The 14,869-nt window shown below is 43.0% G+C and overlaps 2 protein-coding genes across 10 annotated transcripts in view; both read right to left on the bottom strand.

Moving 5' to 3' along the window:
• Positions 1 to 12,197, bottom strand: part of AGO3 (argonaute 3, RISC catalytic component) — a 65,246-nt gene extending 53,049 nt beyond the window's left edge. The window contains exon 1 of one of the 2 annotated variants that reach the window (XM_025208048.1): positions 12,079 to 12,197. The gene's annotated coding sequence lies outside the window, so the exon portion shown is untranslated. Of the gene's footprint in view, positions 1 to 3,332; positions 3,468 to 12,078 lie in introns of those variants that run through there. The other variant, XM_014521501.2, reaches the window with a different exon arrangement.
• Positions 12,198 to 12,224: 27 nt separating this feature from the next.
• The window catches only part of LOC102373826 (protein argonaute-1), a 42,270-nt gene continuing 39,625 nt past the window's right edge, over positions 12,225 to 14,869 (bottom strand). For 5 of the 8 annotated variants that reach the window (XM_025208055.1, XM_006027005.3, XM_025208050.1 and 2 more), the window contains 3 exons: positions 14,551 to 14,652; positions 13,336 to 13,535; positions 12,225 to 12,362 (listed from right to left, as the gene is read on the bottom strand). In XM_025208055.1, coding sequence (XP_025063840.1) covers positions 12,254 to 12,362; positions 13,336 to 13,535; positions 14,551 to 14,652 — 411 coding nt within the window. In that variant the 3' untranslated portion in view covers positions 12,225 to 12,253. Of the gene's footprint in view, positions 12,363 to 13,335; positions 13,536 to 14,550; positions 14,653 to 14,869 lie in introns of those variants that run through there. The other 3 variants (XM_025208053.1, XM_025208054.1, XM_025208056.1) reach the window with 1 other exon arrangement.

The raw sequence follows: 14,869 nt of genomic DNA, 5'->3' as shown, positions 1-14,869 counted from the left end.
CCCGGCGCGCGCTGCCCCCGTCGGCCGCGCCGCCCCGCGCGCACCAACCGCCGGAAGTTCCACCCCCGCCCACACGCCGGTCGCGGTCACTTCCGGCAAACAGCTTCCGGCGAACGCACGGGAGGAGGCGGGGCCGGAACTGGGGCGAGGTTGCCCGGGCAACCGTTGCTAGGCGGAGGAAGTAGGGAAACAATTTAGAGATTTTTACACACACACGCACACACTTATTTTCCTCTATAATCTCTATAGAGACAGAATCCAATATAGATGTTGAGAGGTAATATATGTATGCATAGAGACAGCGTATAGTTCCTACATCTCTCTTTTCAACATTAGATCTCAAGACGTATGTTGAGATAGATGCTGATAATATATCTCTTCTCACCATATACAGAAATTATATGTATAAAGAGAATATATGCGGTCTCTCGCTCTCTCCATATCCATATAATCACACATATGTAGAGAGGTGTGTGCACACGCAGAGAGATTTTCTAGATGTAGAGAGATTATAAACAATATACATTTTCTCTATAATCTTGAGAGGATCCAATATTTACACACACACACACACACACACACACACACACACACACACACACACACACAATGTACACATACATGTATTACACAGAGAAATCGTCTGTATGCATAGACACCATGTCTATCATCTCCTCTCAACATATATATTTTGAGATATGTAGAGATTATATATACACACAAATAGAGACTATAGAGAAAGAATATATACTTACATAGAGAATATATATAAATATTGAGATTGAATATAGGAACTATATGTATAGCGAATAGAATATATACTCTATATAAATATCTGTTGAGATGATTATATGTAGAGATTACATATAGAGAATTTTTTAAATTTATATTCTCTCTGAATATAATTCTCTATATATACACATTATATATAATGGAGATATATATATACACATACACACACGTTATATATACACATACACACAGACACACACGTGTGTGTGTGTGTATCGATTTTTTTAGATAAAGGATTTTATACATATGCACACAAATGTATATGTTGAGAGATGTGTATATATACCTACACACACACACACACACACAAATATATACATACTTCTCTACATATATCACTCAGCATATACATATATGTTGAGAGGTGAATATAGAGTATAGTGTCTCTATGTATATTCTATGTAGAGAGAAATTACATGTAGAGATAGAGAGATATCTAGCTAGCTAGAGATTACATAGGATAGATAGATAGATAGATAGATACACACACACACACACAGTATATCTATTATTTCAACACACATTATCTTTCAACATATGTGAATAGAGATGATATATCTCAAAATAGAGGAGAGACCACACACACACACACACACACACACACACAACTAGAATCTTCAACATATGTATATGTTGAGAGAGATGACTAGAGAATATATAATACACACACATATATACTCTATGTATGTTGAGAGAGAATAAGAGAGAGAGAAATTAGAGACAATATGAGAGATAGGAAGAGAGGAGAATGAAAGAGGTAATGTATAGAGAAAATTATACATATATAGAGAAAGAAAGAGGGAGAGGGAGAGGGAAAGAAAGTTTATATACTCTCCCCACCCCAGGGAGAGCAAAAGATTAGAGCGCAAACACACAAGCTTTTATGAGCTGAAGTTCACTTCATCAGATGCTGTGAAAGGATGTGTAGAAAACAAAATATAAGGGAAGAGAAATCAGAATGCAAAGAGCAAGGTAGGGGGAGAAAGCGAGGGGAAAGAGGGGCAGTGCTGCGAGAGGCAAACAAGCAAGCAGTGAACTCACAGGAACAAAGGAGACAAAAAATAAATCTGGGCAAGTTAACTTAAACATCTTATACAATGAAAACAACTCCCAAAATAGGAAATGTAAGTATAAAAGAAGCAGCAAAGGGTGTGTGTGTTTGGTGGGGAGAAATTATGACCTGGAAATGAGTCAAGTGGTTCACAAGAGGTGACAGAAACAAGCTGGAAGAGAACCTTGATGCTAAATTAATTCATGCAACTTTATTGCATTTCCTGTACTCTGTCAGTCAGGGGAGCCAGTCACACAGCAAAAGAACTGTTATACACCCACCTTTGCTTTTTGTTCTCCAGTTACTCTTTGCACGTTGATGAAGACATCAGTCACTTGCACTTTTGATTGGTCTTTATGATTCTTTTTCAGATTCATACCAGGTGCACTGGTTGAGATGCAGTAGCTCCGTGTTTTCAAATGGGTATTATATTTAATAGCTGCAGGCATGTTAGTAGCAAAAGATAAATTTGTCTTAAAAATTAGTACCTGTATTCCCTTTAAAAAGAAAAAGTGAGCTAAAACCCAAGAGGAAATAAACTAAAGCTCCCCAGAGCATACACAGCAGTTACTGAATGCATCTGTCTTACAGGAATGGATGAAGTGATGCCTACATAAAAGTTCACTCTGTAGTTCAGTTGATCAATGATGGAACCTGACAGGATGGGATGTACTATCAGAAAGGCATTTTATTATTCCCTTAGAAGGGTGACGTGCTTATCCACAATCCAGTACAGGTTTCCCGCACTGACCGCTGGGGTTAGGTTCCTGAAAGTTCCCGTGGTTGGCAAGACAAAAGGCGTAGGTGGAAAATGGCAGGTGGTGGGCTGATACACAGCCATGGAAAACCGTGGTTACTCAAAACTGCATACCATGGTAGCCAAAGTGTGGATACTCAAAACCGTGGTTGGCGAGGGAAAGCTGTATTACAGTTCAACTATTAAAAGCAGGCAGTATAAACTGCTTCAGAATTTCACAGAGCTGACCATGAAGAAAATAAAGGGCCCTTAGAGTAGTTTGCAGAATAAAACATTTTTTTTTTTTTTTAAAGCAGCAAGGGGCAAAAAGGATCCAACTAAGGCTGTTAAGCAATGTAGGCTGCAGGGTGGAAATTAACAGTCATTTTTATGTTCCCTTCTCTGCACCGTATTACTATTGCCCTCCTGCCAGGATTAGCTATGTCAAATGTACAGTCCTATACCGCCATCCCTAGAAAATGCTGTTAGTGAGCCTGGAACCAGCTGCCCAATTTGCTCAGTCATTTAGTGCAGAGCAACAGGGAAAGTTTCTGAGAATTTCTTTCTATGCATGCATACACACATACAAAAGCCAACTGCTGTTTTTGGACTTGAAGCTGGTATTCCACTGCCAAGCATGGTGATATCTGAGAGAGAGACTGCATGCGATTCTTACTGCACTGAAAGTTAGTCAGGGAGATGCATAGTAAACCCCAAATTGACAGGGAAATTAATAGCTTGATTGGTACTTACATTTATATAGAAGCTGGGGAATGAAAGAACGGATTGCTGTTGAAGATGTGTAGTAGAGATAAGGCCTTTCTGGTTTGGAAGGGGGAAAGATGGTTAAACCCTCACTCATGATATATTCCCACACACATCAATAAGGGAAAAAACAGACAGACTAAAGCCTGCCTCTACACAGAAGCAAGAAAAACGTTTTCCGACAGGCAGCACAGTATCAGAGCAGGACATAATGTTCCTGCAGACTAAACCACAGCTGCCTGTGGTTTATGGTAGATGTCCAACCCAAGGCAGATTAGAGGGGGAGCTCATGCCTTCTAAAGAAGTGGGATTGTAAGTAAATGGCATTATACATCACAATCAAAGAGCAACGGTACTTTAGTCCTTTTACTGACCTCAAAGGCAAGGTTTTAATTTGCACCCAAGAGCCAGTGGATAACTGATCGAGTGCTTTTTTCTTAATCCTAGACAGACTTGTGAAAACGCACACGTTGTCTGCGAGGAACGGAGTTGTTGCTGTTCTGCTGCTGTTCCAGGTCCCCAGGCTGTGTTCTTTTCTTACCCCAGTGCCAATCCAGCCCAAATCTGGACAAGTCATTCCACACTGAAGAGCTTGGAGTTCAAATTAAATGGCTTGTCTACACTAGAGAATTTCAGCACTGAAAGCACTTCAAATACCTCTTGCTATACATGGGAAAGTACTTGCGGTGGAGCACTTCAACTGGTGTAAAGGCAGCTCAGAATTAGTGCATTTTGCACCAGATCTGTCTGCAGTGACACATGGAAAGCACTAACTTCTCAGTGGTACTCCTGTAGCCGGGCTGCACACATTTCTAATCTCTCTCTGGACGAGGGAAGGAAGGAGGAAAATGTATAAATATTCTACTAGCGGATGAGTGAGTGGAAAACTCTTGGGAACAGAAACAGGGACACAATAAAGGGTAGTAATGGAATGGCACAGAGCTGTCTGGATAAATAAGTTGTTCAACTCCAAGACACACACTGCAGTGTCCAGTTTACAGAGGTGAAGTCCTCTAGGATATGCCAGGCTACGATAATTAAGTGCCACTGCCAACACCCTGAACTTTTTGCTGTGGATAGGTAACCCATAGGGAATGGACAGTCAGAAAGTTTTAACCAGCTGTAAATAAAAGTAGGGGTGGGCCATTCAGTGACAACTGGGTATCTCACAGTGAGGATTAATTATAGGGGAGATGGGGAATTTGATGTGTAATATTAGCAAAGGAGATTTCCATCATAGTGAGAGCTGGAAGGGCAGGCACAGTCAGGCTCAGACATCACTACTCCTAACTCCCAGTCCCCCAAACCAGCATGCAGATGTCCTCTACCAGTCCGAGCTGAACAGACAATGATTTACTAACTCCTGGCTCATAACATAAGTCCACATTACCAAGGCTGGACCTCACACACACTGCAGGAGGCTGCAGATGCGGCTGGGTCCTTCTGCTCCAATAGTTACAAATAACACCCCGGACAGCAGTTAAGCTGTACCATACACATACAGTCACCCTCTCCCAAATTAAACGTGAGCTGCAAGACAGCTTTAGCCTACATCACGTGGCCTGATGGCCAAAAAAGAAAACATGCTCTGGGAATGACAAATTAAGCCTTTTGGGTACGCTCGTTTTTCATGGAACATTTCTTGAACAACTTACCTAAGTGCTATGAGATGCTGGAGAATAAAGGCTCCCATTCACTATCTTAATACCTAAACTCTTGAAGGAATTTGGCCCTTTACCACCCCTTTGGCACTATTTTTAGCATCCTATGTTCAAGGCTACTGAACACACACCTTAAAGCTCTGGAGCTGGTACAGGAACGCCGTCACTCAATAGAGCAGAGGCAGAACGAGGCAAAGCAAAGTGTGTGCCACTACACAGACTTTAGATTTTCCACAGCTGTTTCCTGCTGTCTCAGGCAGCAGGAGTTGTGTCATTACCTGCATTTTCCTTCTTGTAAACTTAATTTTGGGTAGGAAATCAGCTTTACAACAATATTGGGACAAGCCTCAGCTCTACCTTGCTTTGGTCCTGCCAGCTCTGCCTTTCACACCAGAGAGAACAAAGTCACACTGGTGGGGGGAAAGGGGTCAGTTGGTGCTCTCATACAATCTAGGATTTGCTCATAGCACTAAGGGTGACCACTCCTGGACCCAGCTCGATGATCAAGTCTGCACGTAAAACCACTTAAAATCAGAAGAGGGAGTCACTTATGATCTAATTTAAAACATGAAAATTAGTAATAAACTGCAACTATTAACAATATTTCCCTACCTGCAGTCCTAAGAGGCCTCGTCATTAGAGTTAACATTTTGTGCTAACAGTTTGGATAGGTTCAACCCCACTGGGGAGTGTTAGGTACACACAGCAGTGGCCCCAGGAGCCTGCCCACACTTCAATGGCATGCAACCCCTTAGGTTCCACAGCCTTGTTGTAAAGAGCATTTTTCTCAGGGAGGCTATTTGTTAATCTGGCCGATGGTTATACATTTCTAAGGCTCATTTTCATTCACATGAGAAAAAGGACATGCTTGAAGCCAAATTGGATTGTTATCTCCTTGTTCTCCATAAAAGCTGTCTCTTGTGCAAAACCACATATACAGCTTGGATATTTAAAATGGTTAAGGCCATCCTGAGCAAGAGACATTTTGTTCTTCTTTTATGAAAGGAAAGTACCGCTGGCCAAGAACTACTTACATTTAATGACCGTATTTTGTGGACTCTGTGCAACAAGTTATATTATACACATCTGTTGAGCCTGGGGATTCTATTAAAACCTCATTTAATTCCACAAATGCAATTCATCATTGTATTTGATTGAACTGAGTATCCTGCTTGGATGCCTGCTAAAAGCAGGGCCCTATCAGGACCCATGCAGTACTATCATCGTTGTTGTAAAACTCTAGAAATATGGGTTTGCAACCTCAATCCCCAAACCTTCATTACGGACCAATGCAATATTCCATGTTTCAGCCAAAATCACTGTTTCTTAATTCTGTTGCTACTTAGGGAAACAAGTGTGCAATTACCCTTAACTTGATTCATGTGCATATGTATACACACGCACCTGAAATCTTGCTTCCTGTTAAATCCAGAAGGCAGGCCAGGAGCACAGGGCTTAAAACACAACAGACGCCAGGCCGACACTTCAAACAGACTCCATTTTTCGCTACATTAGAGTCAGCTATCCAGCACCATTCCTGGACCCAGCTTGATGATCAAATACCCATATGAACAGTCCCTTTGAAATTTCAAGATAATCCCACCACAGACCATAGCTTGTTGGAACTGGTACAACACATAAAAACAGCAGCACAAATTTGTACAGATCTTTCAGAGACATCCACCTGGAAATCCACTGCAACACAAGAGTTCTCCATGTTACGTCTCGAGTCAATTAACAGGAAACAGACTGCGTACCCATTAGCAAACACTTACTAAAGCAGCGATTGCTTAGCTTTACTCAACAAGCCACAATTACCAATCTCTCCTTAAATAATTCTGTTTGAAAAAGTTATGTCAATATTTATTTAGAAGACAAACCTCAAATAAGAGCCAAGTCAGTCATTAGAGATGGCAAGCCACCTCTCTCATTAGATCAGGGGTGGGCAAAATGCGGCCCGGGGGCCAGATGCTGCCCACCAGGCCATTCTATCTGGTCCGCGGGGCCCCTAAAAAATTTAGAAAATTAATAGTTATCTGCCCTGGGCTGCCTGTCATGTGGCCCTTGATGGCTTGCCAAAACTCAGTAAGTGGCCCTCTACCCAAAATAATTGTCCGCCCCTGCATTAGATCCTCCGATACGTTTTTCTCCAGGCCACTGAAAGGATGAAGAATTCTTAAAAAGGAACGTGCCAAATATTAAACAACATGGGGCCAGGATCAAGGTAAGCCCCCAAATCAAAAAGGAAGACTGAACACAGTCCTTGGCTCATCCTGGCACCAATAACCTCAATGACAAACCACAGCAAATGCCCAAGCCATGCATGAAACTTGCTGCCATTTGTTTCTGCCTTCTGAGCTATATGTACTGACAGCCTCCCCTCGACTCAAACCCCCGTTTGCTCAAGAAGAGGCATTGATACAGACTGCATCGTTAATTTGGCAATTAAAAAGAAAATCCACTTTCAGGCAGGAAATGATTTTTTTTGAAAGTCACACACAGGGAAACTCCTTGTGCAAGGGAAAAAATACATTGTATCAAACTTCTGAGTCAGACTTTTAATTCAAGGCGTACCGAACGTACAGCACATGCATTTCCCTGTACAGTCACTATCTGACAACCATAAAAAAGGCAACAAAACAAAAGGACATTGGAGATCATAGGCCGAATCAAACTACAAGGGCAAAAGAGTTGCCTTTCTAGTGATGTGTACCCTTTTTTCGTTTCCTGCAGAAGGTTTACTTTTAAGACGCTTGGAGTAGTTACCATGTTCCGATAGATTTTAAGCAAGCTACTCATTCGCTGCAATATTTTCCTCTCATGAAATTGAAATAGGCTGGAAACCAAGGAGATTTGGAACCCCTGCAGTATCTGATGCAATCCAGCTACAAGCAAAAGACTTGACGGCTGGTATCCAAATCCTTTACGTTATATTTTCTTGCATTGGGTGTGTTCCTCCCCACCTCCCTCTAGGTGGTTCTCCCGCAGAATCTCACTCAGGAGGGTCACCCCAATATATTAACACTGCTTTTATTTATTAGGTCTTCTGCCAACAGTTACAGGAACACAGACACTTGGGACTGCAAAGTCAAAAACTGCAAACATAAAAGTCAGAACCAAGGCAAAAAAAATGCACAAATGCAATAAAGCAAGTTTAAATACAACGTTCTGGAACTTTTTAATCCAAACCTTTTTTTTTTTTTTTTTTTTTTTTTTTTTTTTAAATAAAGAGGTGTTTATGATCTTACAGTATTTTCTTTTTGGCCTAATCCAAGAATTTCATTGCTCTTTACCAATCTTAAATTCCACTCATACAAAAAAATTGATATTCAACCTTTAAAATATAAGCCATTATTTTCTTTATAAAATAAGTTTTGTGCTGCTGCTTGTAAGTACTGTACATCAACTGTTCATATCTATTTAACAAATGGACCATACAAAGTTCAAGCTAGCAAAAAACAAAAAAAAAAAACAAAAAAAAAAAAACACCCCCCCAAAAAACCTCACAAGCAACACAAAACCAAACTGAGTGTCTTGTGAACATCCTATGTACAGTTCAACACTTGCTTGTATAAAGGAGGTACAAAAGGGGTTAAAAATTGAACACAAAAGCACTGGAATCCCCGTCAGTTTTCTTTCACAACTATTGAAGTGCAAACCACACACAAGATATGAATTCCACTTTTTTAAAAATTTTATTGCTGTTCTGCTGTCTGGCTTCCCCTCCCAAAAGAAACGTATTTGTTTACTTGTACTCATTTTCCAAGAAAACGCTTTTGTGATGCGATCCTGAACACTTAATCAAGTGTTGCACATCCCAGAACACCCTGTGCCCTCCTTAGGTTCTTTTGAGAGGTATGTTCTGCCCTCAAGCACCCCTTGTTGTTCAGACATGAGCATGAGGTCAGCAAGCAGCATTAAACAACTGACAGAAATGAACTGCATGCACTTGGCAATGTTTCCAGTTGTAAGAGGGACACGTGCATTTTCAGAACGTACAGACTCGGGAGTCATTTAAGATGCTTACGTGGGCCTCGCGCCCAACTATCAATTGTAATAGGCATATGGATTACACATCTATCGGCTATGGGTAGTTAAAAAACGCACAGCACCACAACATGCAGTTATTTGTTTGCATTTCAGACAACAAAAGGGCAGAAATACAGAATGCCGAAGCCTTGTGGAAGGTACAGTGCATAGTCCATTATACAAAACAGCCGTTAACTTCTCCAAAATGGAAACATGGTTGAGGGCACAGCAGCTCTAGAATTTGGCATTTGTATTGGTTCAAAAATGGAAAACCCAGCACACACAGGGTGAAATAAGGGCAGAACATGATCTGCAAGCTTTCAGTTGAGCGTTTCAGGAGCTGTGAAGCTTTTGTGTAGTTATAAATTGCTGTTAAAACTAGGTGCTACATCAGTGAGTCTTCATTCATAGGTCTCTATGAACAGCCACCTTTCGAAGGAGTGCAAATCTTAAGGTCCATTTTACATTTCAAGTCTCAAAGTTAAAAAGAAATTGTTACAGAGCAACAGGTTGTTTCTGTAAATGCCCACGCTATCTCACTTCAAATGGTTAAAAATGGCGTATGCTATGCCATAGCTTCTAAAAGATACGTCGGAGTTCTAGACCCAACTAAAAACGTGAAAAAACTAGAAACCGAAAGCCTGGGCCCTTGGCTACAAAAGAGCAGCCAGGTGCTTTCAGTTTTAATGCTGGTGAACAAACTGATTTATGAAGGAAACCTTGACCTAAGCAAAAGGTGCGGAGAACATGCGACTTAAACTCAAACGGTATCCTTAACGAAGAGTTCTTTATGTCAAAATGGGTGGGTTCAACCCCGCTGAGGGATCAACCCTGCTATCTATGGGTACGTGCTGGAGTGTGGAGGATGGAGTGAAGAGGTGCTGAATGTGTGTCACTATGCAGGCACTTGTGTAAAGGAATGTAGGCTTCTCTTGTTGACACTTAGTGTTAATGCATTCCCTACTCTCTAACATCCCCCTCCCTCCCCCAAAGCTGGCTACCCTACTGAGGAAGAAGAGTTCCTGGCTTCCTTCCTCTGGCACCTTGCAGATATACAGCAGTGGAGTTGCACACAAAGTGCAAAGGAGAATGTGATCCAACACTGTAGGCTTGAGGAGTACAACTGAGCTATGTTTCGAATCTTCGCACAACGTGGCATCGGTGGGCTCAGCGCTTGGATTGCATAGCATATTGGTGTCTTACTTCTTCACAAACATGTTGCCCCAAAAGAAAAAAAAGAGTACAGTGAAGTTACTGGTATCAGAACAGAGTGATGGGTCAACGTGATCTCAAGCTGGTCTTAGCAAGGCAAGTCTCAACGTCCAAGTTATGAAAAAACCGTGTGCTTATCGTAATGTGTACTGGCTGAGGGCAGTGTCTACGTTAGACTTTAAAAATTCATTCACTTTGGCAGGAAAATGATGAACAGAACTGCTCCCCCTGTCAGTCCGATAACAGTGTAAAAAAGTTCCTTCTCTTGCTGAAAGGTTTTAGTGCATGCTTTAATATTAAAAACTGATAGCCTGCCCATCTGATATAGCCAAGTAGTCACTGCTACCATAGCCTTGCCATGCTGAATGGTCAATACAGCAAAATGAGTTTGAAAAGCAGTTATGTTACTGCTGGGGTGGGGGGGAAAAAAACAAAACAAAAAAACCCACACACAAACCAGGTTCCTTCCCCCGCCCCCCCATGAGAACACAAATCAATAGGAATTTCCCCGTGATAGTAATATGCATTTCATTTTTTGGACTAATGAACAATCTGGCATTGTTTCAGATTAAAAACCCCATGCACAAAAATCAGTAACATTGTGATACAAAAAGCAGCAAAACCCTAGCAGCAGAAGCTACCAAGACACTTTGAACATGCTGGAGTTGGGGCATATAGTAGTTGAGAGCGCAGACTGCCCACAATGGCATGTGATGGATGCACATGACAAATGGAAGATACACAAGAGCATTAAAAAAGAATACCCCAAGGCTGCACAGACTGCAGTTTGCATTACACTCATTGGACAGGAAGTACTATAAATCTCTGGCATGAATATACAAAGTCTCAGGAAGTGCAGTGATGTAAACTCTGAGAATGTTAATGACTTGTGTATTTTGGCAACAGACTCAGTATCGTATAAAAATAATGTTTAGTAAAAAAAATCCCAGTGTCCATCATTATAGAAATTCAGAAAAAAAAAATATCAATATGGAGATTTCTGTCTTCATGGGATGAAGATGCCCCCATTTGTCAGAAATGGAGTTTTAAATAACAAGGTAGTACACTGGAAACAAAAAAAAACGGGTCAGCAGCTATTAAACTTGTCCTATATGAAAGTGCACATCTTTCAATGGAGTTTAACCATCATGAGGTTGTGATATAACAAAACTGTAACTCTATGAACATAAAATCAACTCCTTCGGATGGAAATATGGACCATCACCAAGACAAGATTACTATTTTTTTTTTCCTTACAAGATAAAAACATTGAAATTTTGCAGCATCATAGTAAGGCACTCACCCACGGAAAAGTCTGTGACTGTTGCTTCAAATGGCAGCAGCTAACTAGCTTTTAACACAAGGAAGACAATTTTCATCAGTTCTGAGCTAAGTGCTAGGGTGCCTTACGTTATATGGGGGGAAATTATTTTGGGGGGGAAATGTTAGTGTTAGAATTTTCCTAGAAACTAGTTATTTTTTTCTTCTCCTCAACCCATTAAAGCATCTGGTATCCTAAAATATTAGTTTTATAAATCTAGTCTTCTGTTTAAGGCTCTAAAAATCCCTCCCCCCAACCCCCACAAAAAATACCTACCAGCGTCTGGCTGGCAATGGAGGACCAATCCCACTATTTCACAGTCAGAAGTCTATAGTATTGCATTTTAAAATGAAAACCTGCTTCCGTTTTGTGGGAAGTTCTATCCCTTCCTTAAAACGCCTTCATTGGTTTGGTCAGGTTAAAATTTGCAAAGCCAGAAAAATTAAAAAACAAAGAACAAAAACCAACAACAAAACAAGACAAAAAAAATTTCAGTCTCTTCCAATATTACCAAGGTGTCCGATTTCTCTCTCCACGTGTGGTGTTGGTCTCCTGCCTGAATCGACGCTGCCTGCCCTGCAGTGATTTCTTATTGGAAAAAAACAAGGTGTCCCAATGCTTCCGTTTTTGTATGGCTCCTACAAATCTGAAAGCTTTCTTGAGTGAGGTAAAAAAAAGTTAGGCTTTCAAGCAAAGTACATGGTACGTAAAGTGTCCTGATGAACCTGCACAGCCTTTGCCAGGGCCTGGGGATCTCGCCCGTTGCTCTGTCCGGATATATGGCTGCCCTCGCCACTGAAAGTGCAAAAAACACACCATGATTAATACATGCATCTACAGGGCCCATCAGAGATTGGGCCCTGCTGTGCTAGGGGCAGCGCCACACACAACAGTGACCATGTCAGCACAGGAGAGCACTGGGGAGTACCACAAACAGCTGCAGTGGGTAGCGTGACCAAACCTACGAAGATCAAAGTAGTAAGCAGTGGGCATGGAAACGGCATATCCACTGTGCAGGACCTGGAGTCCCATCACCCCTCTCAGTCATCACATAGGCTAGGAAGCCTCTAGGTCCCACACAGCAGAAAGGGCTGGAGTCAGTGCCTGGGGTCAGGCATCAATGAAAAAATTGCACCACCCCTGCCCATTGATCCAAAGTAGGCAAGCACACCAGCAGGGAGTCATGATGGCAGTGGCGGCAACAAAGGACTCCCTCCTCCACTCAGCACAAGTACTGCAAAGCCAGCTTCCAAAAACCCCTTTGCTGCTCCAGGACAGGGGCCAGCTGCCAGCAAGTCAAAAGGCAGGACCCCAGCACAGAGTACTGCGGAGATCCTGAGCAGTGCTGCAGCCTACAGGTGCCCCAGGGAGGTGGATGGAACCTAGCCAGATCCCCACAGCTCATTAAAATTGTTTAGGGCCACTCCAGTCCCTACAGCAGCCCAGAACTAGGGGGAAGAAAAAGGACGACTTAACATCTGGCCAGAGAATTCTGCATTATGCCTCTTGGACAAAAAACAGCCAGTAAAAAATCATTTCTCTGAGTCTTGCAAGGGAAAGGGGTTTCCTGTAAAAACTAGCTCAGTCAGGTTCCAGGATAGGCTTTCAGACCCCAAAGCCTTGCTGTTGCCTGTACCAGAGAAACAGGGCATGAACACACACCACCCATCTTCTCTCTCTCACCTTGCTCTCTGCCTGCCCTTAGCCAATGCCAGACAGACAGACACTGCAGCTCCGAGATTCTTTCCACACCCAGACCCTCGCTCACCTGTCGTGCTCTTTGTCCACGAGGTGGTATCGTGCCCTGAATGCCACTAACCGGGCATAGTATGCTGGTGCTGGGATGGAGACAGAGCGGGTGCACCGCACATAGGTGTGACAGAGCTGGTACGTGAGGATCTGCAGCTCATCCGCTGTAAACCGGTTGTCATCCCAGAGGACGTAGTAATGGGAAGGTCTGCTCGTACCCTGGGGAGGAGGGGATGCGTTGAAGGTGCCACCAGCTTGTCTTATGGTCAGAGCCAGCAGCAGGCAGGTGGGAAAACCTCGGTGACCTGCTCCTCCCCTGCCCACCCGATCAAAATGGGGATCAGCAAAAGCTCTGCACAGGAGATGAAGGTGGCATGGGAAAATGCTTGTTGCACATGAATGGGCTACAAGGCACTTGGGGAAGCAGGTGGCCCAATACAAGTCCTCTCTCTTTGCAAGATTATGCAGAGCAGGAAGCTGTGTGATCCAGGGGCTGGAGGAGTCCTGACAGAGGAATCCTTCTTTCCCCAAGACAGAGAGCATCCGACCAAGCAGCTCAGCTAACTTGTCTCTTACATTCCTCTCCCACCTGTACTATTTGCTCTGTTAAGTCAAGAGGTCAGGTCTGGAGCAATGCAAGGCAGAAGTGCTTTCAAGTTGCTGGATAAGGGAGGCTGCATGTAAGCCATTATTAAAAGCAGCTGCTCAGTCCAGCCCCTGTCCACTGTTGCTATGCCGGTGATTGGGCAGCAATGAGCTCCTGACCCTGCCCATGGTACCACATCACATACTGCGCTTGCCCAGGAGCTGCCTACAGCTCATTAACGAGGCTAGTGCCCTGCTGTCCTTGGAGTAAGAGAGGAAGTCTAAATGCAGGAAGCAGCTGCAAATCAGATAAGATGCTGTTGCCCACATCTGCCAGGGCAGTTTCTGGAAAACCTCAGCCCTCTCAACAGCTGTGGAATCAACTGATGATAGCTCTGTGCTAAGAATCAATACAAGGGAAAGATTTCCAGACCCCTCCTGACAGTGAGCAATGCTGCTCAGTCATTCAGAGGAAGAAGAAAGAACAAACACTGCACTCAAATGGAACCACAGGAACCTATGCAGAGCTCCCCACACTGGATTCTGGCCAAAACTCTGGGAAGGAGGCACACCAACACCGCTTGCAACTTCCAGTAACAAGGGAAAGAAGCTGGACAGCTTCACCCCGGAGAGCTATGGGACACGGTACCTGAATGCCTGCATGACTGCAAAGGTAGAAGTCGAATTCAAATGGGTGGGTGATGTTGGTATCCACAGTTGTTCCTGCCGGGATGTTGCCACTCTTGCCAATCTGCAGAGATTAATAACAGAGATGCAAGCACTCCATTGTCTGGTCGCCTTGGCTGCAGTGCTGTACAAGTCACCCCCTCCTTTGCAGAATCCCACGGGCAAAGATCACCTTGCTTTGTACCAAAAAAGGAACTCTAAGCCTTCAAGTCCACAGTGTAACTGCTCAGTTCAGTTACAGAGCCATATACGCCTCAGCTGCGGGGTCCACTCCTTTGAAG

Source organism: Alligator sinensis, unplaced genomic scaffold (genome assembly GCF_000455745.1).
Source record: "Alligator sinensis unplaced genomic scaffold, ASM45574v1 scaffold547_1, whole genome shotgun sequence".
NCBI classification, from domain to species: Eukaryota; Metazoa; Chordata; order Crocodylia; family Alligatoridae; genus Alligator; species Alligator sinensis.
Note: the sequence above shows the minus strand (reverse complement) of the source record. Positions and strands in the feature narration are given on the sequence as shown.